This window comes from Tenebrio molitor, chromosome 5 (assembly GCF_963966145.1).
Source record: "Tenebrio molitor chromosome 5, icTenMoli1.1, whole genome shotgun sequence".
In the NCBI taxonomy this organism is placed as follows: domain Eukaryota; kingdom Metazoa; phylum Arthropoda; class Insecta; order Coleoptera; family Tenebrionidae; genus Tenebrio; species Tenebrio molitor.
In genome coordinates, this window is record NC_091050.1 from 1415687 (window position 1) to 1441201 (window position 25515).

At 41.3% G+C, this 25515-nt stretch overlaps 3 protein-coding genes across 5 annotated transcripts in view; all 3 read left to right on the top strand.

Annotated features, from left to right (window-relative positions):
* The first annotated feature begins 77 nt into the window (after positions 1-77).
* Asx (Additional sex combs) lies at positions 78-11190 on the top strand. 3 transcript variants are annotated; one of them, XR_011159962.1, is made up of 4 exons: positions 80-2547; positions 3383-4500; positions 8703-9910; positions 9947-11190. XR_011159962.1 is itself a non-coding variant. In XM_069049327.1 (3 exons), the coding sequence occupies exons 1-3, from the start codon at positions 633-635 to the stop codon at positions 8708-8710; spliced, it is 3045 nt and encodes a 1014-aa protein (XP_068905428.1). In that variant the 5' UTR covers positions 78-632; the 3' UTR covers positions 8711-8846. The 3 variants fall into 3 exon arrangements, 2 of the variants coding, with proteins under 2 accessions (XP_068905428.1, XP_068905427.1); XM_069049327.1 differs by lacking the exon at positions 9947-11190 and having other exon boundaries at positions 78-2547; positions 3383-4504; positions 8703-8846; XM_069049326.1 differs by having other exon boundaries at positions 8703-11190.
* A 591-nt stretch (positions 11191-11781) lies between these two features.
* LOC138132012 (dnaJ homolog subfamily A member 2-like) lies at positions 11782-15817 on the top strand. The gene is made up of 3 exons (XM_069049328.1): positions 11782-11926; positions 12071-12619; positions 14695-15817. The coding sequence occupies exons 1-3, from the start codon at positions 11858-11860 to the stop codon at positions 15301-15303; spliced, it is 1227 nt and encodes a 408-aa protein (XP_068905429.1). The 5' UTR covers positions 11782-11857; the 3' UTR covers positions 15304-15817.
* A 5385-nt stretch (positions 15818-21202) lies between these two features.
* The window catches only part of LOC138132168 (zinc finger protein Xfin-like), a 43230-nt gene continuing 38917 nt past the window's right edge, over positions 21203-25515 (top strand). The window contains exon 1 of the mRNA XM_069049570.1: positions 21203-21602. The gene's annotated coding sequence lies outside the window, so the exon portion shown is untranslated. The remainder of the gene's footprint in view (positions 21603-25515) is intronic.

The window sequence follows — 25515 nt, forward strand, 5'->3', positions numbered from 1 at the left end:
TTTATCGTTTCTCTCTAAGCTTAATTTTTTTTTGATCATCCAAAGGTTGGAATAAATTAGAAGCGCCCCCAACGAGAGCCTCTAGTTACGGTCCTGTAATGAGAAACGACGAGCGGAGAGAAATCTAGAAGGCAGTCAATTTGTGCAACCCGCTAGGATTTTTTTGTTGGAGGTTGTAGATGGCAATTTACGGTTTACAGGGTAGAATGAATGTGCGAAAATGTGTCTGGAATAAACTGGATAAATAAAAAAATGTGGAAAAAGTGGTAGGAAGTGTGTTGGTATTGTCGGGTTGCAAAGTTGCAGAGTCAGAGGTGCCAACATTGCGCGGCTAAAATCCTGTTTATATCAGGCCCGGTTATGAAATGGCGGATGGCGTTTTATTGTCAAAGAACTAGTGCTCCTAAACGTAAAAAATAGAATCGTCGCCAGGCACGAATTCGTAAATGAATGGCAAGTTGTTCGACGAGAAACGGACGGTCCCGCCGTGATTTGAACGCGTGTCAAAATTGACCGTAATATGGGGTGAATTTCCGATGCAAAATTCCGGTCGTAGTCCACAGAAAACCTGGAAGAGAGTGATCGCACAATAAAAAAAAAAACTTTAATGTCCTCAAGTGTCGGGTCGCGTGATGGAAATAGACGTTACACCCGAGGCGAATTCGGAGAAAAGTGACGGTGCATCGAGTCAAGGTGAGGAAGAAAATGCCGAAAAAGTGCCCGCGGAGAAGACGGCCCCCGAGCCGGCGAAGAGCAAGAAGGCCATCAAGCACGCGCTGCGACAGCAGGCTAAGCGCAGGCGGAAGAACACGACGATCGCTTCCGGGAACTCGTCGACGGTGCCCCGGATAATCGTGAAGCCGCTGCCGCCGCAGCCACCCGAGGAGGCGGCTCCGGCCTCCACGAAGACCCCCACGATGCGGGAAGTGCTGGCGTCCATCCCCGGCTTCACGATGAAGCCGAGACGACGCACCAACAAAAAGCTGTCCACAGCAGCCCAGCTGGAGCAGACCAAAGAGGGCTGCATCGACCTCGAGACCCCCGACTCCATCCTCGTCAACACGAATCTAAGGCTGCTACTCAACAAGGCCACCTTCGCCTCTCTACCCCTACTATACCAAAACAAACTAGTGCAATTATTACCGGATGTTGATAGGAATAGTGTTACGAACTCGTCTGATTCGTTAGAACTGAGCAATTCGGGCCTGAACAACGAGTTCTTCGCGAGAGCCTGTCTCGAGTGGCAGGACCGACTCGCGGAGGGCGAATTCACCCCCGAAAACCAGCAGAAGCTCAAATTGGAAGCTGACAAGGAGCGCAGCAAGCTGGACCCATGGAAGCTGAAGCACTTCGAGCCGATCTGGGGGGACAGGAGCCAAGCCGAGACCCTTCGGCACGCGACCCCGACGATAACCCCGGCGAGGCCCCCCATCAAGACCACCATCAAACTGCGCCCCACTACCACCGTCAGTAGCAATAAAACGAAAGCTGCGCCCCCAATCAAGCGGCTGAGGACGGTGGGGGCCATGACCAGGTCCTGCACCAGCATGAAGGAGTCAGAGTTGTCCGGTCTGGACACCGTCAAAACGCCGATTCCCGACCTGCTGCCGATCAAGTCGGTCAGGAACCAAGCGCCTAAAGAAGAACACAGGCCCGTCGAAGAAACCAGTGATAATCATGCCGAAAAGCAAGAAAATTGTATAATTAATATTAGTAAAGCGATCCTTCAGACAGATGAAGAGACAATCATTACGTGTAGTAATAATAATAAAAGTAGAACCGAGAAACGACGGAGGTCCCTCAGCATGGACTCGGTCGAAAAGTCGCCGAAACGCAAATCACCCAACCCTGCATCGTTCGAAGAAACCAGAGACGTTACAGAACTCTGTAATACCGACACCAGTGATAATCGAGTCCCAGAAAGTGAAGAAACTAAAACGATTGACGACAACAATGAAAATTCTGTCGACAGCTCGATCGCACTGTCCGAGACCGACGTCAAAGACGAAGAAGAAGTCAAGAGCGAAGAAATCAAAGATGAAGAAGCGACTCCCGAAGATCATAACGAGGACACGTCGTCGACGGTCACGACTGACGAGAAACTTGACGACGAAATGAAGGTCACCCCTCAAGAGTCGACACCGAAGATGGAAGAAGACGAGGAAGAGAATCAACCCCCGAGACCAGAGTCGATCGAGGAATCGTTCCCCATCCTGCCCAACACATTGATCCTGCAGCAGGAATCGATAGTGTTGGAGAAGACGTCGTGTTCGGAGATCTGCGGCGCCGAGATATGCTTGGAGGACTCCGCCGAGAAGCTGGAAGCCAGCGTGGAAGAGTCCGACCTGGTGATGGCCCAATTGACGGAGAGCAACTTCGAGAGCGTGCGGAACATCGCCGACGACGACGCCAACGAAGACAGGTTCATCGACGCTGAGAATTACGTCCTGGAATCGGGCCAGATCACGGTCGAGGAGGCCGACAAGGAGAAGGAGAGGACGGAGGTCGACATCCAAGCCACCCTCTTCGGTAGTGACGGCACACAAGGTGAGGTGCTTTCAAAATTCATTTTTGACGTTTGGCACCGGCTGACGTCACACGATTGACTGACAGACAGATTGGCCAACTTAACTGTTTTTTTCAAGAAATTCCACTAAGCGGCGCTCACCCCCGACGACAAACCTGTGCGGTTCCACGACTTGTAAAGCGAATATTAAATGTATTCAAAATTATCGTCGCATCTTTGTTCCCGTCTACCGAGTCGATTGTCCAAATTATAGCACGTGACTCGTTAAAAAAAATTGAATTTCGTTGGATCCTGTGTTTGATTTGCTTCCACACCAAAAAAATTATAATAATTCGGTGTTAACAGAGGACCAACGCACGATTTGATTGGAAACTATGATCACATCTAAAGTGTTCCTCTGGTGATGGAGGTTCCTTGGAATATTTGGTTTTTACATTAAAATTAAGAGAACCGCAGACTAAATAGAAACATTGCTTTTGAGCTTTTGTTTTTTCTTTCGAGTAAACTGAGTAATAATCAGGGTAGCATTGTACCAATAAAGAATTGTATAACAACGCATTCCGGTGAAATTTGATTTGTTGTTGTCTTGATTAACGCTGGCTATAAAATGAGCCGTTTATCCACAAGACGAAGAAACCATTCAGATATGCAATACATAATTTAGTGGGTGAGTTCGTTGGTGGTCAATCGTAATCAAAGTCCGCCTCGGCTGCGACTTATCAATCGTGTTGAGTCTGCAAGAAAAACTGCCAACAAGAAGTGAGAAAAAAAAAACCGCATTCATCTATCGCGTTACCAAAACAGCGTGCCGTTATCGCACGTTCGCACGATCTAAACCGGCGTTCGATTTTCCAGCGACAACGGAAGACTGCTGTTGGGACCTGGTCGACTCCAGCACCGAGAAACTGTTGGAAGTGCCTTTGCACGCCTTAGAGTCGGTCCCGGCGGGGATAGTGGGCCAGGAGAATCCAGCGGAGCACGTGGAAGTAATCCCGATGCAAGAGGAGCTGGAGGTGAGACTGGAGCAGGGAACGTTCCCGGTGCCAAACGACTGGCACTACGACGTCAAGATGGACTCGGAGTTGGTGGCGGCGGCCCTGGGCACGGCCGAGAACAACAGCGCCGCCTCCGGTAACACCAAACCCAGCCAGAACTTCCAGGAGTTCACCGGCAACCAGGTGAAGCTGGAGCTGGAGGTGACTTTGACGCCGGAGATCATCAGCAACGACAGCCTGATCACGAGCACGGTGAGTTCGAGCAACGGGGCCAACTCGACGGTCACGTCGACCGTGAGCAAGACGGTGACGACGGTGATCCCGCCCACCACGATAGTGTGTCTGCCGTCGGTGGTGAGCACCGCCCCCCTGGTCAACCCGGCGGCCGGCGAGGGCCAGTGCCCGGGGCTGCCGCGACCAGGAATGGTGCAGAGCTCGAGCGCCCTGCCCTACCTGGCCCTCAGCACCAGCCAGCCCATCCGGGCCGTGCCCGCTCACAGCAAGGCCAAGCCGAAGGGGTCGCAGAGCACCGGTACGAACAGGAACCGGGGCAGCAACAAGCCGCCCCCCGGCGCTGTCAACCTGGAACGTAGCTACCAGATCTGCCAGGCGGTCATCCAGAACAGTCCCAACAGGGACCAGTTGAGGTGCCAGCTGAAGCCGCCTCCGTCGTTGCTCGCGGCCGCCGCCGCAAACAACACCAAGAAGAACGAGAACAACAGGCAGACGCAGTACAGCTCGGTCACCTCGTCGAGGGGGTCGGCGAAGACGTTCACGCCTCCGTTGCCGGCTAGCGGCAATTTCCAGATGGTGCAAAACAACGGGGTGAAGAACGTGGCGCAGAAGCCGAGGTCGGTGCCGTACCAGCAGCAGAGGCAGCCCAGTCCGCCGGTGGTGGTCAGGCACGTCTTCACCTCTGGCCAGGGGATTCCCGTCACGATGGCTGTGCTACCTCAAGCTCCCGCCTTAAGTCCTGAAGTGAGTGAGTAAATATAACCTGACTAATCTGGACGGTGGGTTTTTTCTTAAACATCGTTTTTTTAACACAACAAAAAAAGACGAAATCTAATTAACATGTCAGAAACCCACTTTGATTCCTTCAATTGCTCATGACTGAAATGAGACAAACATTGATTTATAATTATAGAAACGTTTGTCGTTAAATGAAGTTCTTATTGTTATGACAAATGCTTTTAGAAAAACTGAAATTTAATCTAACTAGGCGAAAACAAAGAAATTTGCTTTAAAAAAATTAAACCATATTCAAATCGCAGAGGTTTTTTTATGTCGTTCTGCTGTAAAAAAATTCAAATGAATTCACTGAACTATTAAGTTACGATTTAATTTTACACCTGTTCTTGTGCAAAACATGATTTTGTTCAATATAAGTCAAAAAACTGTCGAATTATACCAGTTTTTTCAAACTGTTTCGTACGTTCAGTTCAGTTTAATTTTTGAATAACCGAAGTTTTAGAAAAATTAAATTATGTAATTCTTTTTTCATGAAGTTTTCGCCGTTTGCCGGTGCATTAGTTGATGGACTTAAAGTGTGGCAACGTTGAAACGGGCTGACAAATAAATCGAACCTATATTGGAAATTTACGGGAGTAGAGTCATGTTGTAAGGTGTCTTTTTCTTTTCGTCTTTCTCATCTAAAGATAAACAATGAAAATGAAAAAACTACTTCATAAGAACGACGTCGTCACAACTAACGTCAAACTATACGCGTGACGTTTCTGTTCCTGCCGTAAGAAAAGTGTTACAGTGTTGACACCTTTTCCAGAGAGAATCGAACATCAACGTATTATGTATTATTATACGACATAATAGTTATTTATTTAACGAGTTCGTGTGTAAATTGGGCTGTTTTTGGCATGAGTGCCAAAAAAGGTCCAATTTACACAAGAACGAGTTGAATGCAACGTTTTTTTGTTCGACGAGCCCGTTAAAGGCTTCAAATCGCTCAAAATCTTTAAAATTAGCTTGACGTTTCGTTTTGACAAGTTGTGACATTTATCAAAATCCGTTCACACAGTAAAAAATTCTCAAATTCTGACAGTGTCGAACAAAATAGTTATTTAAGATATAAGTGTAAAAAGTTATCCTTTATTGCACGAACGGGTTTAAAATACGACCGAGGTACGAGGGAGTATTTTAAAAGATGTGAGTGCAACAAAGGAACTTTTTACACGTATGTCTTACAACATTTTATCTACGATCCTGAAATCATCACACCGGTTTCAAAATAAATTTGTATAAAATAACTCATTTGTTCAATATTTCATGAATAACCAAAGTCGTTTGAGAACCACGTCGTTTAGCAACCTAAACAATGTTTCCAACAAATTCGATTGTTGTATTCTGACAGTTCTGTGCCATAAAAGCGAGAAATCGTGCTCTAAAACTTTTAGAGAACGATTCCGTCAGTTTCTCTAAACGTCAACTTTGACAACGATTTTTAGTGCAAAAAGTGCCTACTTTTTACGCGATCGTAGATAAACATTATTATAATCTGTTTCAAAATCAAAAATCCACCACCTGTTGAATTATGTTGGCAGAAAGAAAGAAATCCCTAGAAAAAGTTTAATTTTGTTGCGTTGGCTCAACGACCGCCAAAATTTGACATTGAACTGTTGAAACGAAACACAAAATAATTATTATGTACAAAAAGGTTTTAGCTACCAGTACCATATCATACTTTTTGAGTGAAATAATAAAATGAGAATAAAAAACACGATGAACTATTATATGACCAAAACGACTGTCCAACAGTTTTCTCTCATAACCCCACTTTTTTCTGACACTTGCAGACACACTAAAAACAAAAGTCGGCGACGTTGTCGGTTGTATTTTCGAGGTAGAATGCACTGTTGGTGGATTTTTGATTTTGAAACAGATTATATATTATTATACGACATAAACACCGTTCACGTTGTTTTGGCATAACGGTAGGCCATGATTTATTTTTTTAACGTTGGACAAACTGTTTGATTTCCAAGTGCCTGACATGCAAACAAATTAAAATGAACATAACATGTTGCTGAATTTCCCGCGATGTCTGAGTATTCTTCGATTGCAAAATAGTAAAACTGACAACAATGCACTAGACATTGACGCTATTTATAACCTCAAACTTAGAAAAACATAACCTAATTCAACAGACAGTTTTACTACCAAATTAAATGGAAAATTTCTATGTGGTCCCATTGTGCCAAATAAACGTGAATGTATTTTCAATGAATAAATTTGCACATAGAGCTAAAAAATTGTTGGCAAAGTGCAAAACACATTTCTACAATGTACACATATTTATGTTTACCACGCAGATGGCGTTGATACATATTTGACAATTTCCAGTTTCAAGTATTTTTATCGAATTTTTTAACTTCATATTTCTTATTTCCCTGAATCAAAATTCGGCAGCGTTGCCACATGTAAATTGCGGTGTTGGTGGATCTTTGTTGCGTCATCAGGGTACATTATGTTAAAACATTAATACAGCTCTACCCAAAACACCAACAGTAAAAAGCGTTATAATTTAAAAAAAATCCCCAAAAATTATATACAACGTGTCTTAGAAATAATTTTAACTGATAATAGAATTCGTTAATAGAAACAATATATTGAAATATATTCTTTTCCTAAACCTTGATGTTATCCAATTAAAATTATAGAAAGATTTGGCACAAATTTCGTTACCCGCCGATGCTGCTAAACGAAGAAGAAAAAACCAAAAAATGCAAGAAAGCTTTGACTTGTTTTTTTCTAACTGCTGCGCCGTTATCTAAGGGTGGAAGAGAGAAAGGAGAATCATATGGTAGATATTAAGTGAAAACAATTTTAATAATATCTAGATTTAATATTTTAAACTGATTACTCATACCTCGTTAGATAATGAGAAAATTTCTCCTAAAATTAATGTATGTATTAATCCGTAAAAATTCTCGTGCAGTAAGTGAGTAAGTAAGTAAATCACTAATCATTACACCAAGTGTTCAAAGTGACCGCCGTTATTGTCATTGTCAATACAATAATGAAGGCGCCGACGAAATGATTCTTACACCTTTTCCAACATACCTCTGTTATTACGAATTATTGTGGCAGCGTTTTCCACCCATTCGAACAAGAAGTCGTGCGAAAATTCTCTGGGCTCGAGGAGCACTCCCGCACACTTCACCATACACTAAACAATATCTGTGTATTCACTATTCGAAAATAAACACACCATTTTCACAAAATTTTAGCTCAAAGCACAGAATCAACACGTAAATACCTGCCTTGTGCAGTCGGATAAAACTAACTGAAAATGTAATCCTCACTACCTCGGCCGCAGAGCGAAAAAACTTTATTCTAAAAACACAATGTTACGCGATTCTACAAAAACTATTGTTTCACGGTCACTGTCATTGGGTCATATAACTAGAAAATAGACAGCTCGTTAATTTATGGAGGGATAAAATACTGAAATGAAAATTAAAAATGGTACATAACAATTTTATTGTTCTTGACGAGATTTGTACTGGTTAAAATTAATGTACTTATTTCTGAGACACGTACTAGGAATATTCCATTAATATTTTTAGGAAATTTGTAGTTAATTTTATTTAGATTTAGTTGCCACATACATTTTCGTACATAGTTGCCATACTTGGCCACAATCATTTTGAATCACCCAATATGTCGTTGCCACCGTGTGATGAAGAAAATTTGTAATCGAGTCAGCTTTGGAAATATTGGTGATTTAATTGTCAAGAAAAAAGACGAACAACGAAAAAATGTGTTACGTACACGATAGTCGTAAAAAACGAATGCCAGAAAGTAAGGTTAGGGCGTTGTTTCCCGACGTTTCTTGTAAGCACGTGTCCAGTGGTGGTTCAAGTTACAACGAACGACCACCGAGAGTCTTACGGAAAAAAAATTATTAACGTAATATTATGAGTTGTAGAGGGAGCAGTTTTTACGTGTCTATTCAAAACATCGTGTATATCTTTTTTTGTATTTATTTTTTTGTGCTTTGTTCTTGTTTCTATTAACGCAAATTTAAGAACCAACCGTGATGTAAGAAACACGTACGATAAGAGTAATTAACTAGTTGCGGAGTTGGATTTATAATAATTTAGAAACCTCCAACTTCCATCCTATCGTTGTCCTTTTTGTGAAATTGTATTTGATTCGTGCAGGTGGTTGAGGCGTCGAACCCGATGGGCGCCGTCGGCCAGTACATCCTCGTCCAGCGCGCCGGCGTCGGCGACCACCACAACATCCCCCGTTCGTCGAGCGCGCCCCCATCCCAGCAGCAGCTGCCGACGACGATAAACACGGGCGGCGTCTCCCAGATCCTGTCGGTGGGGGCGCGCGGCCGCCCCGCCAGCGTCGACATCGAACACCCCACCATCCAGGGCCAGCCGCCGTCGAACGACTTCATCGTCCAGTGTCCGAATCCGGGCACCCAGGCCGTCACCAGGAGGCAGAGGCTGCCGTCGGGCGTCGTCTACGGCGACGTCAGCGTCGAGAACCAGATGCACAACTATACGATAGTAGGGGGCGAGAACGTGATGGTGGACCACCCGGGGGCGGCGATGCAGCCCCAAATGGCCATACAAAAGAGGGCGGACAATTGCGCGTGCAGCCTCAAGGCTATGGTCGTTTGTAAAAAGTGCGGGGCGTTCTGTCACGACGACTGCATCGGACCGAACAAATTGTGCCGTACGTGTTTCATACGGTAGGTTGTCTTATGAAGTTTTATTTGTTGGCAACAGTTGAGACAGGATGACAGATGACAGATCTTTACGTAGAGTTTTAGTTCAACGTGTCGTCACTCGCAGCGCTGTTCCGCACAAATTTTATGTCGTCGATAGGTCTAAAGTGATGCTCTAAGCAAAAGGATCTCATCCCGAATATATTACTAGCAGGGAAAGCTACAACAAATCGATAATCTTTATTTATTTTTAATTAAACGTGTAAATATGTGTTAAATTATGTTGAAATATACAGGGTGTTTCACAGAAACGAGAGATAATGTATAATTAATTTTAAATATCAATAAATTAAGAGGACTAGATTTGTCTGCAGATCATGTGTTACGCTAGAAACAATTATGTACTTAGGTAATGCGATCGTAATTCGGATTTTAGAACTTGTCCAAAAAAAAATTCGTGATTCATTTCTTCTGAATTGTCTCAATTTTATTACGAGTCTCTCACGACTATTCTTACGGGGAAAATAACATTATATAATTCACAACGTAATTATTATTGTTAGGGCACTATTAATATTTATTTTTAAACTAAACTAGACCACATCACTATTTGTGGGTAAGCACACACAAAACACTTGCAAAATAGCGAGAATACTTCATGATTTCCAAAATGTTTGTTATTTTCCACATGTGCTGTCCAAAGCTTCACACAATTTTTTTTCACAGTACAGAGTGTCAAACTAGAGAAAATTAGCATGAGTAGTACTAGGGTAGAAAAGAATAAAATATTAATATTGGAAAATAATAAAAACATAAAACTCGTAGCACCAGACGATAGGTTAGCATTTAGCGCAACATTAATTTTTCTGTTATGTTAGGTTATGAGCGACGACAGCGCTGCGTGTGTCTGAATTTGCAACTAGAATTTGTTGTGACTCGTCTCGATAAGCTATCATCTGTTGATCGAACGTTTTGATTTCTGTGACCGATTGAAAAACTCGGAACTGTCACTAGTTCATTGTTTCGCCGGTGGCGCTCCACGTAGTATACATCGACAATTTTGACGGGTTACGTCGTCTGGGGAAAAAATGAACCGATCGAATTGTTGTTTTTCAATTTTGTCCAAGTCGTTGCGACAATGATAATTCGTACTAACTTGCCAAACGGCCTTGAAGTGTTCGAGGCGACGTAACGAGCAGCTTTTCTACTATATTTGAAAGAACCCGAAGAACAGGGTTGCCAACAAATAAAAAAAAACGTGAAATTGTACTGTGGTATATTGAAAAATAAAATGTAACAAAGAAGACTTGGTTCATAGTGATTTTTAAAATTAGTTTTTAAATTTATATTGTAACTTACAACATAGTGAGGACTATTTTACTTATGCTTGTACATGTGAATGAGAATACTCTGATTCGTCACCGATCTACAACTGATTTTTTTATTGTATAAATTATTTTAGTCTGCCACATATCATACACTTCATTTTATACATATAGAATATTTTTGTTTATTTATTTATTATTGTGCTCGCTCAGAAGTTTGTTTGTGTTTTTAGAAGTCTTCCAGCGTTTTGATAAAAAAAAGAAGAAACCGTTTAACAATAAATTTGTAGCTTGATGTCCTTTTTCAGTGTATTTTTATTTGATCACAAACTAAAATGTACTACCTCAGGTATATTCGAGTATACTTTTTCGATTTTTGCTAAAGTTTTATAATGTTTCTAGTGCAATAAATTCGTTTTTGGCGCCGTCACGTCACTAAAAACCGGTTTTTGTGTGATTCCCAGTTCATAGCATAATGCTTTTAAGACTAGTGGTTATTGTTAGATTCTAGAAGGATGTGTAAAACGATCTTTTCTCATGTATTATTCCGAATTATTTCTTGTACAGTTTTATAGGGTCGCCCTTCAGTTTTTAAAACTCCTGTAAATAAACTGCGATAATTGAATAAAACACAATACTTGTTTAGCCCGCGTTTGCATTCCCCGACCAAAAAATACACGGAAGTTGTGACATTGCTGCTATCAGGTTGGCAACGCCACAATTCGCAAATTCACCTCCCAAGAAAAAATAAAAGAAATTTTACCTGTGTCAAGTAGAACAACTTAATCCTCTTCCTCGTAGTTCTTGGAAATATTTAAACTGTCTTCAACCCTCTGAATTCCACCAATGAAATTGAAAATAAAAAGTATTGCTGATTCCACAGGTCGCGTGGAATCAGCTTGTGCGTTGTAGATCTGCTCGTGTATTTTTTAGAATGTTTTTTTTTTAACATTTGCATGAAACGATGCTTGGATAACACATTTCACACGAAAAGTACCTATAATGAAAGGTTTACCTGATTACCTGTGCCCTATTCTGGGAAAATTTAAATCAAGTGGCTACCTGTCTGTCAAAGACGACCTAAGTTATCCCCCCTATTAGTTGATCTGTGTTTGTCTGAGGGGGGCACGGATGATATGTTGAGAAAGCACAAACGGCCTCGACCGGTCTGTGGAATTGGTGCGAATTTTTGGCCAAAGATTTGAAACCAGCGGTCATCTTTCTTGCGAATTTGGTGAAATTGCTCTTGTCAGGTTGGTAGCGTTGGTATCAACGCAGGCGTGCTGTCATTGCTCATTCCTTGTTTAGAAAGATGGCAGACAACAAGTTGTACGACGTCCTAGGAGTGAGCAGAACCGCGTCGGACGGCGAAATAAAAAAGGTGAGGTCGTCGAAACCACCCCGCAGCGAGCCCCCATAAGAGAGCGAGTCCCTTGCGGCAATTCGTTGTGATGATCAGCGAGGCCTAGGGATTTCGTCAAGGCCAGTGCCGAATCAGCCAAATCATTGTGTTTTTTCTTCGCAGAATTACCGAAAACTAGCGAAAGAATTCCACCCCGACAAGAATCCCGAGGCCGGGGACAAGTTCAAGGAGATCTCGTACGCGTACGAGATCCTGTCCGACCCGAAGAAGCGGCAAGTTTACGACAAGTATGGCCTCAAGGGGATGCAGCAGGGGGCGCAGGACGGCTTCGGGGGTGACAGCCTGTTCTCGCACTTGTTCGGCGGCGGTCTGTTCGGGGGCTTCGGCGGGTTCGGGGGGCCGCACCGGAGGCGGCACAAAGGCGAAGACACCGTCCACCCGCTGAAAGTGTCGCTCGAGGACTTGTACAACGGCAAAACGTCCAAATTGCAGTTGAGCAAAAACGTGATTTGCGCCGCGTGCAGGGGAAAGGGGGGCAGGAGCGAGAACTTCGAACAGTGTCCAGGGTGCAAGGGACGAGGGTTCAAAGTGATGTACCACCAGATCGCCCCCGGAATGGCGCAGCAGATGCAGACGGAGTGCTCGGACTGTCAAGGGGACGGTGTCATCATCAAGGAGAAGGACAGGTGCACGACGTGCAGGGGCAAAAAGGTACAAAAACGATTTTTTTTTCCACCAATACTCGCCGTATCGGCAACGGTTGAACTTCCGAGAAATATATTTTAATCGTTGCGACGACACAAGCCACTGACGTGATCTCCAGTTTGATAAAAGTTTCATCATTTCCGCCGCGACTCGACAAAAAATCCCCATTCGGGATTCTCATAAAAAAAAAAACAAAACAAAAAAAGAATTCCCTTAAAATATTAATTTTGGAGTGACGCCCATCGAGTGAACACTTCACTTCTCTGATTTATTAAATTTTCTACGAACAATTGGAAATAAAATACGGAGCTCTCAACTTTTATTGCCCTGAGCTCTTGATATTGTCGCTTCGAGTGACTTTGAAGTTTACCGTTGCAACTTACGTTCCGCTCGGTAATTGACGCTGCCGTCCCATAACTACAAACCTTCAGTGTCACTTCAAGCGTCTGTAGTCGATGATTTTTTAAATCGTCGCGGAATTCAGGTGGAAGTACCGTTGTGTGCAGCTGTTTAGATAAAGACTGTCAATATTTGCATTTGAGCCAAGAAACGAGGGGAGTTACCAGCTAGCTCCCCTCCATTAATTTTTTCTTTTGCAATTATTCGTCGTTTTTTTTTTTTAATCATCGAGCTACATAAGCACTTGACGACTAACGCAGGATTCAGGACTAGATAAATCTGCAATGGATACAACGAGATGGATCCAGTTTTCGTGAAGTTGGTTGCTAAGATACGATATACCGAGTGGCTCGTTTTACACTTACGAAAAAAATATTCAAGTGTCACAACGTCGTTTAATAATTTAGTAAATTTAAAAACGAAGAGAAATTGACAAAAAAGTTGCGTGTGCCGGCCTATTCGTGTTTCCCTCCTGCTTCGCACAGTCATTGGATGACACTTGACCTTGTCTGCAGTATTTTTTACCTTTAAAGCAGTTTTAAATTTGGTACATCCCGAGACTTGATAGATAGAAAAAAATCTGTCAAAGTGCCAAAAACAGCAATCAAAATCTGTCCAACGTAAAAAAATGGTTGATTGAATCAGCTGACAAATGTCAATGTCGCCAACCGTAAAAAGCACCAGGGGATTTAACTCTGCCAAGGTTGCTTTTACATGCGGGCTGATTAAAGATAATGGATACGGTACGGTTAAATATTGTGAAAAGGGGGTTTGTCGGAACTCCTTGAAATAGCAGAGGAACATTTAAATCCTGTTGTGGTTTAATTGGTGTTTTAAGTTTATATCATAAAACTGTCAGCGACAGGTCCCAAACAAATGAACTTGGGTTCAATAATACAGTTTGTTCGGTGGATGTTTGCGCGAAAGTCGCAGCTATATAGGTATCGGTACGAACCAGATAAGTTGAAGGTCAACTGTATTCTGAAACAGTGGCGTGCGTTTTTCATTTTTGTCCAATACAGATAAAATTTTCCGTCAAAGTTGGTTGGCCTTGAAGGGTCGATTGTGAACGCACCTCCAGACTCGTCAGTGTGAAGATTACAAACACGAACAACACACGTGTATGAATGCATGGAAAAATAAGAAAAAAGATATTACATGATTACGTGAAAGTTTTGATTGTTTTTTGCTTGAAAATTTTTAAATAAAAACCAATTATGTTTTTCGCTAGCTGTTCGCACGAAACTTGGAAACAAAGACAAAACAACGTATGTATTGGGAAATAAATAAATAAATGTGCAGCGCACGCCGCTGAATTTTGCGACACACAGAATACTCGATAGCGCTACGACATCGGTTCGTGTTCACTTCCCTGTGAGACGTGTGCGTGTGGGTTCGACACACGTCCATGAACTTGCTTCCGTTGCAAATGCACCAGTGCGGAATAGCAACAGACGCGTAGGTCGTCACTAATTTGGTATACTTCTTACACTGATAAATTGCACGTTTTTAAATTCTAGTTCGAAAACAAAACGGAGTGAAAAATAACATGGTTATTCGCAAGAAGGGTACTTCTGAATTTGCTTTTGCCGCAACCCATTATACATATGCAATAATTGAATCCACGATGGGTCTTAGTCTTGTATCTTTGACATTAAATGAAAAAATCTTTGTGAATTCAGGTGTGCAACGAGACGAAAATCCTGGAGGTCCACATCGACAAGGGCATGAAGGACGGGCAAAAAATCTTCTTCCGCGGCGAGGGCGACCAGCAGCCCGACGTGGAACCCGGCGACGTCATCATAATCCTGCACGAGAAGGCGCACGACACGTTCCAGAGGAGCGGCGACGACTTGCTCATGAATCGCACCATCACCCTGACGGAGGCACTGTGCGGCTTCAACTTCGTCCTCGGGCAGCTGGACGGGCGCGACCTCCTGATCAAGCACCCCGCCGGTGACATCGTCAAGCCGGGCGATCTGAAGGCTGTGATGGGCGAGGGGATGCCGCTTTACAAGAGTCCGTTCGAGAAGGGCAACCTGTACATTACATTCGAGATCACGTTCCCCGAGAACAACTTCGCCGACGAGGAGACCCTCAAGAGTCTGGAGAGCATCCTGCCCCCGAGGCCGGCGTTCGCGATGCCCGAAGGGGACCAGGTCGAGGAGGTGGACCTGCACCAGTTCGACGCCGCCAACGACAAAGGGGCGCACGGCAGCCGGGGAGAGGCGTACGCCAGCGACGATGAAGATCACATGCACGGACCGGGGATACAATGTGCACATCAATAGTAGACCAAATCTTATTCGTTGCAGTGTAATGTTGCTCTGCTGCTTTCTAAATAAGGATTTATATATTTGTAGATCAATTTATTCGTTTAAAAATCTTCCTTTTCTCCTCCGTCATATCTGTATATTTTTTATTTATTGTTTATTATTATTTTTGTCGTGATGAACAGGTTCATTTTTCACTGTTTGTTTTTTTTTTTTTTTCTTCTAGGAAATTGAAGACCGATTGCGTTTAATCGTTTTCAGACGAATCAAAACTAAACTGTTGATGAATTGTAGTCGGATTACGATTTTTGACATAGTTTTATTTTTAGACACTTCGACACACGATCCATTATGAAATGTCGCGCATGTTCGGATTGAAAGTTCACAAAAAGTTCGCTTGAAAAGACTTTCTTATTTCTGGAAATAACGAGTTGAAATTTGATTGTACACTTGCAAACACTTGAGTACAGACTGTTAAATTTGTACTGTATTACAGAAAATGTTAATAAATATGTAACTCCTCTTAATAAAACACGATCTCTTTTTGACATCATCCGGAAAGTCACAGTTTTCAGGTAATTCTACTTGACATATTTTAGGTACGTTTCGGTAATTGGTGTCATCATCAAGAACTGACTGACGTGTTTGTTATTGATGGGACAGAAGATGGCGCCACTGTGCGAACTTGGTGCCAACTTCATGAAACTGCTAAAGAAGTATAAATTAATTACTTTCGGTAGCCTTTGGAATTTGAGTTCACCGTAAATTATTACGTCTTGCACTATTTTCTGTTCGCCTCGAACTAGCAAATACTACCTGTTTCAATTTAAATTTGCAAATTCTTGCTGTATTCATTTTTGTAATGACGAACTAACTGGAACTTTTTTTTTATTAGATTTTTTTACAAAATACATAAATGAAAATTAGACAGTTGGTAATGATTTAAATTGTCATATTATTGTCACTGCCAAAATTAATGAATTTCCAAAACAGAGTAAAGCATCAATAAGCAAGCAGATGAACCAGCACATTTTAAAGGTTTTCAACAAAATAAAAGAAATTACTCATGGAGATAATGGAAACGCAAGTACGAAAAGTACAAAATTGTAGAAGCAGTGGCGGATGTTTTTTCGGTAAATTCTATCTAAAATAAAACTCTCCCTAAGTGCTGTATACGCTTCAGTGCCAGAAGTATGTACAAAATTTTAAATGAGGGACAAGGACAAGGCTTATGGGAAACTTTAGCATCCATGACATATCCCCAATTATTGTTAATTTAGTTGAAGATTCCGATTCGGACGATGACGAGGATGAGTAGCAAAATGCAAAATTATTTCATTGTTACGTTCAACTGCCTTTTCGTATTTGTTTAGTGCACCTTTGCTATTTTTTCAAAATAATTAAACAAATTGTTTTGACAGAACAAATGACATGACGTGACCCATAATCTAACTTTTTAAAAGCCCAAATTCGCGGTAAAAAGATGTGTTCACAAGACAAAAGTTACTAAATTTAGTAACTTTAGTTCGTCATTACAAAAATGAATCTACATAATTACTTATAAGTCGATCATTTTTAAGTGGATCCCTTGTTATATTTTTGTTAGCTGCAATACATCAACTCAGTTGTATAATGGGTTGCATGCCTATCGCCTAAAAAAGTTGAATGGAAATTTGTGTTTCTTTTTCCGAAGAGATTTGTCAAACTGCGTTTCTATATGTGCTGTACCAACGATTTGCAAATGAAAATCATGAAATTTACCTATACAGCAATACGCAAATTCGTATAATTTTAGCGCTTTAAAATCAGGCAACCAATTATACGATCAACTTCAGAGGCTACCCAAGTGTAACCATAGGTAAGTGAATTCAAAAAGGATTGGTGAATTTGTTTTACCTAATATTGTAAGCTTGTAATCAAAATACACGGAAATATTTAAACATGTAAGTAATGAATACCTCCGCGTCAATGGAAAAATATGTGTTTTTTGAAAAAAGTAGGTAAGAATACGTGAACAAGTGGCCTGACAATTTAGACAATAATTTGTAGACATGTCACTATTTTGGTTTCATAGTAGAAATCAAAAAAGGAACAGCAAAGAAAAAGCAAACTCTCGCTTTTTACACGCTTCATATGACAAAAAAGTGTCTTCTTATCGGAGGTTGGATTGGCGTAAGTCAGTTATTAGTTAGCTCTACAAACGGTACACTGGTGCCGTGTAGCAGTGTACTCATAATGGTGCATTTGTTATTAAATCTTATATCTGCATGATGGCAATTCGTCTTGTATTTTAAAAACTATAGCCAAAAAAGACTGAAAAGCAATTTAATATGAAGTTTTTAGTCTGTCAAGTTTCAGCATTATTACCCAAACTGTTTTGGCAGGGAGAAACTCGTTCGGTTCATGATCGCGACAGCAATAAATGTTTCTATTGATTGTGAAGCTTTTCTGGCAATTTGAGTGCACATAAATCGGACCAAAATCGCTCAAATTCCTTGAACAACTCAGCGACGTCAAAACATCTTCAATACTATTCTGCTGTGGAATTTGTAATCTTAACAGCATCAAATCGATCCCACCGTCGAAATCAAAACCAAAAGGACCCTCTCTCGCAGTCTTGACAATTACTTCGATAGTTTTTGTCGTCGTGTATATCTGGTTGCCTACCCTAACCCCACTTTTTGCTCTTGTCACCCTCGTCCGAGTTTCCCAATCCATCATTGAAATTTTAGCCCCGAATCCATCCTCGTCCATTTCCCACCCCTCCCCTCTGCCGTCTCGCGTGCGTGGTTGCCTACGTCGTCGCCGAGTCCTTCCCTTTCGTTCTTCTTCTTTCGATCGGCGGCCAAGGCGATAACACTTCTTAAATGTCACTTTCGCCTAATTGGGCCCGAATCACCTTGGATGCGTGCGACTGGACTTCTTTCATTTTCCGGGGAAGGCGATCGATAGCGGATGAATAAAACAGACGGCGCTCCTCGAGGATGATTTTTTCCCTCCTGGACTCCGTAATTATTTAAGCGCCGATTGCGTGCTTCAGATTGGAGTTCTGGCGATGCTCTTTGCCGAAATCGATACGCCCACCAAGGACGGTGGCAAGGATGTCGCCAAGTGTACCGGGTGGCCCCGCAAAGCGCCAGACTAGACTCTTTTCCCTCGCGACTTCGCTCCGCCATTTTGTGTTTGGTGTGTCCATTTCTGGGCCCATTTCACATTCCGACCGTTACCTTTTTATCGCGTTTCAGCATATCCTGCCGCTTATCACCACCGTACTTTACAGAAACCGTCGAGAAACCGTGACGCGTCAAGACCAATGTTTACTCGCCTGGTGCTGTAATTGTTTTCTTTTTATTGCGTCTAATTCAAACTCGTTTTGTTTATTAATTGTGACCGTTTGTTATCTCTGTTGCAATTGATGAACCTTTCGTTGTCTTCAGGGTTACATAAGTTGAAAAAAAAATGAAACAGATACAGAGTGAGTCACGACGGGAACACCTTGTATGCCTCAAAATGATACTGATGACGTAGGTACATGTTGTGTCACACCATTTCTTACACGAATGTTTAACAAGTTGAAACAAGCGAACAGCGACTTGGGTTTGAACAGTGGTACCGTTCATACCTAAATTTGAAACATGCCTGCTTAAACTGTTCAAAATCGATTTTGAACAACTGTCAATATTAAAAATGTGTTTACGCCGCGGAAGTGACGTTTGATTATGTCACAACAAAGTACCTACGTCAAGTACTACGCAAATAAAAATGTAGCTATAGCACACCTTATCCTACATTTTTCTCATACTAGGTGTATGTATGTATGTTTGTTTTGCGATTATAAAGAGAAACTTGTTGGCAAATAACTGTCAATAATGGAACTCTGTCATTTGTCATTAAGTTGACAGTTTAGTTTTCTCTCACCAAAATTGAAATCACAAAGTAGTAAAACTTTTCAATTGATTGATTAGGATAAGTGGAAGATGAATAATGATAAAATCAAATAAAACGCAAATGTCATCTTTGAAATCGTGGAAATAAATAATATTTCAAAATGATTTAAGTGACGTAAGTTACTAAATAGAAATGTCAATTTGAAATTTTAAATGTCAGTTGTCAGTTGCAACTTAATCTATTATAATATCTCTATTGGAACTATTGGTATTAAGTTGCCGTTAAAATTTTCATCTGATCGACTAAAAAATGGATATAAACAACTGTAATTTATATTTTTCGACTTCAGTTAAAAACTGTCAACTTACCTACCTTAACCTTGACAATCCAAAAGAGCTAATGACATTTGCAACTTGGGGTAAAACTGAATGACATAACTCTAAGTAATACGGTGTGATCAAGCATGACTGAATCTGTTGGTAACAATGAAATTTGGCAAATTTGAAATTTACCATCAAAGGTTCATTTTTGTAATAGCATAAACATAACCGGCATAACCAAAAATGTTTTTAATATCATCTCAAGTTAAAAAATCCGGGCAGTGCCAATTGCGTGACAAAAAAAAAATGTTTCATTGCCAACAGACTCAGTCATTGTTGATCACGCTGTAAAACCTCTCAACAGTCTTGATTTGAAATTGTCTTAATTTCTGCATTATCTTCGTTTGAATTTCAGTTGCACAACCGGTGCACAGGTTTTTAAGCAGCAAAGAATTCTGACAGTTGTTGCCATCTCGACAGAACACATTCTGCCAACAGTGCCAACTATTAAGCTAATAAACCAGTCAAGTTGCCATAAAATCTGGAATGAAACGCACAGGTTCCTAATATCCTAATGTTGCCTTTTTATAGCAGCGTAAAATGGCATTGCCACGTTAAGGTGGTAATGGTCACAGTAACTGTCGCCGAAACAAATCGTAAAAATCTATCCAGTTCGGTAAAACGTCTTTTATTCGATGATGTAAATGGGTTAGATTGACAGTTCACGTGACAAACAGTAGATGGAATTGCAGCATGATTATCTTCCTTTCATCTTCCTCATGTAAACCATCTTTGTATAGTCGAGAGCAATAAATTTTGATCGTCAGTGTTACCTATTCTTTGATAGAATGGAACAGAGAAGTATTAATATGACAATATTGATAGCTCCATGTAATGGAAAGTGCTCTGGTGTGAAAAGAGTATAACCTATAATAACATCTTGTGCGATATTAGTTAGAAACCATTATGTGCCCTTTCTCCCTCTCTCTCTCTCTCATATTTTATGTAAAAGATGATACTGGGGTCATGATTTTGAACAATTTTCATTGGCAGTTTGTTGATAATAGACATAATAGAGTTACCGACAATTTTAATTTGTGACAATAGAACGAAATTTTAAAATGACAACCATTGACATAAAAACAATATAACTCGATTTTTTCATTGTCCACTAAACGACGTTTCCGTTTTGGGTTAGAATGCATTGTTGGTCGTTTTTTGATCTTGACAGATACTGTAAATATAAATATTGATTCATAGATTAGGGATTAATCTATGATTAGTGTTTAAGGTCACAACTACCGACATTTACTCCACACTTGTCACTTACAAGTGCTACCAACCCTAAATTTGAGGGTTGGGACTTTGGGAGAGAAATCTCCCGAAGACCGCAACGACCGACACAGTTCAACTAATAGAGCAGCAGATTATTAGTGTCTGTAATGATTTCATTCTGCATCATTGACACACGTTTTGTCGACATTTATTTACATGGAAGTTGTCGGTTGTTGAAGAAATATCAGTTGACAAATCGCTATCGTGCGGTTGGAAACGAGAACGAACAACGCGAACGTGAAATGGCAGAGCAGGAGCGATGCCAACTCTCCAGCGTCAAAAACTCCATCGATTCTTGCAGCGAGCCTCGAACAGTCGCCAGAAGCGTAACCCGATCCACGCCACTGGCGTGTTATCACGCCGGATGTCGATGCTGCGAGCCCAGTTCTGGCCCAACCGAAGCAGTGGCAGCTCCGTCGTGACTCTTCCTCCTCCTAGAGCGACAAAATCCGAGGCGATCGCGTCCCCAGGTAGGTGGCGACGAGCCCAGCTCGCACGGACTCTGCAGATGTGTGCCCCGTCGCGGAGGCCGACCGCGCGTGGAGCACCTCGTCGAGGCCAGAAGAGGTCTGTGTTCGCGTTTGGGCATCGGGTCGGCGTCTTCGAGCAAACGAGCCCAAGCAACAACGTCCTGGATAAGCGCGTGTGACGCAACGTCGGCGTGGAAGCCGCGGGTGGGAGGCAGCGGCTCGGCCAAGCGAGCGCAATCGAGAACCGGATGGCGTGTGAAGTGTCCGCTTTCTTCGAGGCCCAGCGTCTGGACACCAGCCCTCGGTAAGTGCCGCCGCCGGCCCCGTGCGGCTGCCCTCCGACGACGACCGCGGCGGACGGCGGTTCGCGCTCTGCACGCGCGCGCCTTCGCCGCCTCCGGAAGTCGTCGTCGGAGGCGCTCCCGCATGCTTTCGCCCGAATTATTCCCGACGTAAACATCTGTACCGTGCGTTATCGACGCGGACCGTTGCACGTGCGAAACGCCGATTGATGGCGGTGGGACGACGGCTCGGAGGAGACGGTGGCGTGGCGGAAGAGGCGGCAAGGGTGGGGGCCGCCGCCCCCCGCTGGGACCGTCAGCGGGGATGTCCCACCGGACCGTTTTTCGTATTAATAGTCGCGACGGTGGATTATTTCGTCGAGTTCTTCGTGCGGTCTTGCGGACTAATGGTTTCGCCGGAAGTGACACAGATTCTTGTAATTGTACTGCAGTGTATCCCACTGCGTACTCGTCCAGATATATTTAGAACTCTTCTGTAGATTTTTCAACTCGGAAGATTTTACATTCTCTGACGTCATCTCTTTTACTACGCTATTGTTGTGTACTGGGTGTCGTCAAAGAATTTACGATTTTATTGGACTGTTTCCTTTTAAATCACGTTAGCCCATCCGCATGACGTGATAATAACATGATGAACAAATTTTAGAACCACGAGCCAAGAAAAGTTGAGTCTGAGATTGATCCATATCGCTTAACTGTCAGATCTGAGAACAGCGTCTTCTTTTACTCGTCCGAGTTAATCTACGATTCGAATTTTGTGTTACATACCTGACCGGCTCGACGTCAGATTTTAGTGAGAGATAATTTGACCTTATTTTTTTTTTAATATCTAACCTATTATCAGTTACGTCAGTCTCTGCACGTTAAAAATACAAACGTTTTTTTCTAATACACCAAAATTTTGATCATAGGGAAAAAATTTAAAAAGGAGAAACTAGGGGAATTTTTTGTCATTTGATCTACTTTTCACAATCATAGCTGTGTGAACCAATATACGAACTGACTTTTGTTTTTGATAGCCGATTAAACACCCAGATTTTCTCTATCGTCTATTTTTTAAAATAAGTTGTAAATTTTGCAAAGAAAACTAGTTTTGGATAACCTGAAGCCATTTTTCTCGATTTATTCGCATTACTGTATATTTTTTCAAAATATGTATGCAGTTATTTTTGTAAATCTCAAAATAATTCCATTTTTTAAATTTAATTTGTTATTGTAGAATTAGTAAATCTTGTTAACCAACACAGATTGATGTTTTAATGACCTTGAGCGAATTTGAAAACTGAAAGTTGGAATTATTTTCGCCGAAACTTTCATCCCTCTCATTTCTGTCAGCAAAAAGTCTATTTGGTTGCGAAGCCAAGAAGTGTACGAAAAACTCGCTCTTTCAACTGAACTGACCGAGACAATGTCAATGTCACTTTTGACATTTGTTATCGTAGTTGTCAGTTTTCACAGATTCCAATCTGTATACCTAATACAGAAAATAAACATTTCTAAAAACTCTTCGTATTTTATCATTTAACTAACAATTACTTAATTCTTTTGACATATGTCAGCTTTGACATCTGTCATCGCTGCGGTAATTTCCGACATGAATTTTCACTGTTTTGTGTGTATAACTCCAGAAAATGTAGTTTTTTTACTGGAAAGATAGAAACAGTTGACCACGTTTCATAAGCCACTCTGTATGTTTCGACCGAAAGCAAAGAAAGACAGTAATTGGTAAAAATCGATGTTTTCCCGCGTTTCGACCCAAACTGTCGATTCATCTGTCAATTTTGACATTTAACCGGTCGAAACAATCCTCGACATCGGCTTCCACGGCGCAACGACCGAAATTTAATCACCTTATCGTCCGACATGGCTAAATCGGAGCATTTCTTGTCCTTGGTGTCGACAAAAGCGTAAAAAGTCCCAATCGAAAGCAAATTAACCGTACGAAAGGTTTTTTATTTCTTTGTTTTACGACGATTTATTTTTGAGTTGGACAATTGACTCGAACGTAAAAATCAACCGAACCGGGCCGCTCTCAAGTGGGTTGCTTAACAAATTCGATAACGACGATGCGGCCCTTAAGATGACGAAACAAGATTTGAGGTTAGGGACTTTGACGTGTCGGCTCTTCTATGGAAAAGTCTTGGCGTGTTAGTTTTGGCGGAAAAATCAAAAGTCCTCCGACAAGGAGCTTATCTAATCAGGAAGGATTACCAGCGAACAATGACTCTCATACTTTAATCTTGTTATCACGAAAGCAATCACAAAGGACAAAATGGTGGCAAATTCTTCTGGCGATTCTTGTGCTGTGGCCTTTTTAAATCTCTCTTATCCAAATTGATAAGCTATACAAAGTCCTTGGCAGTATTAAAAATCATCCTACATAGGAGGTATACACTTTCACGATAACTATTTTTTCATTGATACAACATAATTTAACGATATCGGCGCTACTGTTGCTTATCTTGCCTACAGCTGATGTGTCTAAAATTATTGATATTTTGTTTTCTAAACATTCTGTAGAGTAGAAGAGTCCACTGTGTTGTTCTATTATTAAATCTCTGAAAAATTGAACGAAACATAGCCTAACTTTTGAAACGTCAAACAAAAGACATTTTTCGTTAATTATAGTCCAATTTTTACCCTTTTGCGATGACGTCATTGTCTAGTAACTTCAGGTATGTTTGAGCTAGGATCAGAAACAAATTTGAATTGATCATAAATAACTATAATGTTTCAAATTTGTTGACATTTGCTACGAAAGGTTATGTTTGTAGTCAATGTAATAAGTGAACAAAAATAAAACTTGTCAAATTGACAGGAGCATAAAATAACCTCAAAGTGACCATCAATAAATAAACGTGCCTTTTTTTTCTGTTTCTGTCGTTTCAATAAAGAGAAAGCGAGGAAGGAAATCGTGACGTCACCTCAAAAGGGTAAAAATTGGACTGTAGGTATTGTCGAATTTCCTTTTGAACCGTTCCATTTCTAGTTTTTTTGGTTATCAATATCACTAGTGTCACTATCATTAATACAGAAGTGAAACAATAATAGTTATTGTACACAACAACGCTCAAACTGTTGAACAAATAATTAGAGAATTATTATTGCTGTTGGAAAACTCCATTACCTGTCCTGCAAAACACATTTTCTCATTTCGTCGACTTATTCCAAGTTACTCAACGCAACTGTTGAACTATTGCTCGAAGAGGATTCTTTAAGTTAAGTCGCTCTTGCAAAAAAATGTCGTGAATATTAAGTACCTGTCATTGACCGACTTAGATAACGTTATGCGTAGTTGAAGCACACTTTTGTAACAGTTTAACATTGTTCTTTGCTTCTTCACGTCAGTACTTCTTGCGCTTGTTTATCCCGTAAAGACTATTTTACCACGAAAAGTGAACGTCGAGTAAATAACTAAATGCTCAGTATGTTAAGTCACTGTGACTTTGATGCCGAAAATGATTTTAATAAGTCTAGACTTATTGTGATTGTTTTCCAAGGTTCTGGGAAATATATCAGGAGAATAATATGAATTATGAAAAAGGCAACTTGTAGATTGTCTTGAAGTTAGGTCAGGTTTAGTTTTGACACGACAATGACAGCAGCGCCTGACTGCAAACTTAAGAAACCAAAATTCTTGTACAAGTTACAACATTTAAATATTTAAACAAGTAAAAATTTAAAATTTAGAATGTCATTGATAGATGTGACCATTTTTAATTGTACGAATCAGTCTACGATTCCAATTTTGTGTTTCACTGCCGACGTTTGAACTTATCAAGACTTCTTCCGCCGTAATCAACAATTATTCATGAAGACACTTTTCCTCCGCGTCCATCGCGTGAAGCCTATTCAGTTGTCGGGGCCGCCCCGTACATTTTATACTTTTCTTGCGAGGAGCCCATAAAAAATATT

Bases quoted from the DNA above. Each gene is read 5' to 3' on its own strand.
- Asx (XM_069049326.1), top strand. From the start codon at position 633: ATGGAAATAGACGTTACACCCGAGGCGAATTCGGAGAAAAGTGACGGT. The intron at 2,548-3,382 runs GTGAGGTGCTTT...TCGATTTTCCAG, and splicing joins CGGTAGTGACGGCACACAAG to CGACAACGGAAGACTGCTGT. The intron at 4,501-8,702 runs GTGAGTGAGTAA...TGATTCGTGCAG, and splicing joins CTCCCGCCTTAAGTCCTGAA to GTGGTTGAGGCGTCGAACCC.
- LOC138132012 (XM_069049328.1), top strand. From the start codon at position 11,858: ATGGCAGACAACAAGTTGTACGACGTCCTAGGAGTGAGCAGAACCGCG. The intron at 11,927-12,070 runs GTGAGGTCGTCG...TTTTCTTCGCAG, and splicing joins CGGACGGCGAAATAAAAAAG to AATTACCGAAAACTAGCGAA. The intron at 12,620-14,694 runs GTACAAAAACGA...TTGTGAATTCAG, and splicing joins CGACGTGCAGGGGCAAAAAG to GTGTGCAACGAGACGAAAAT.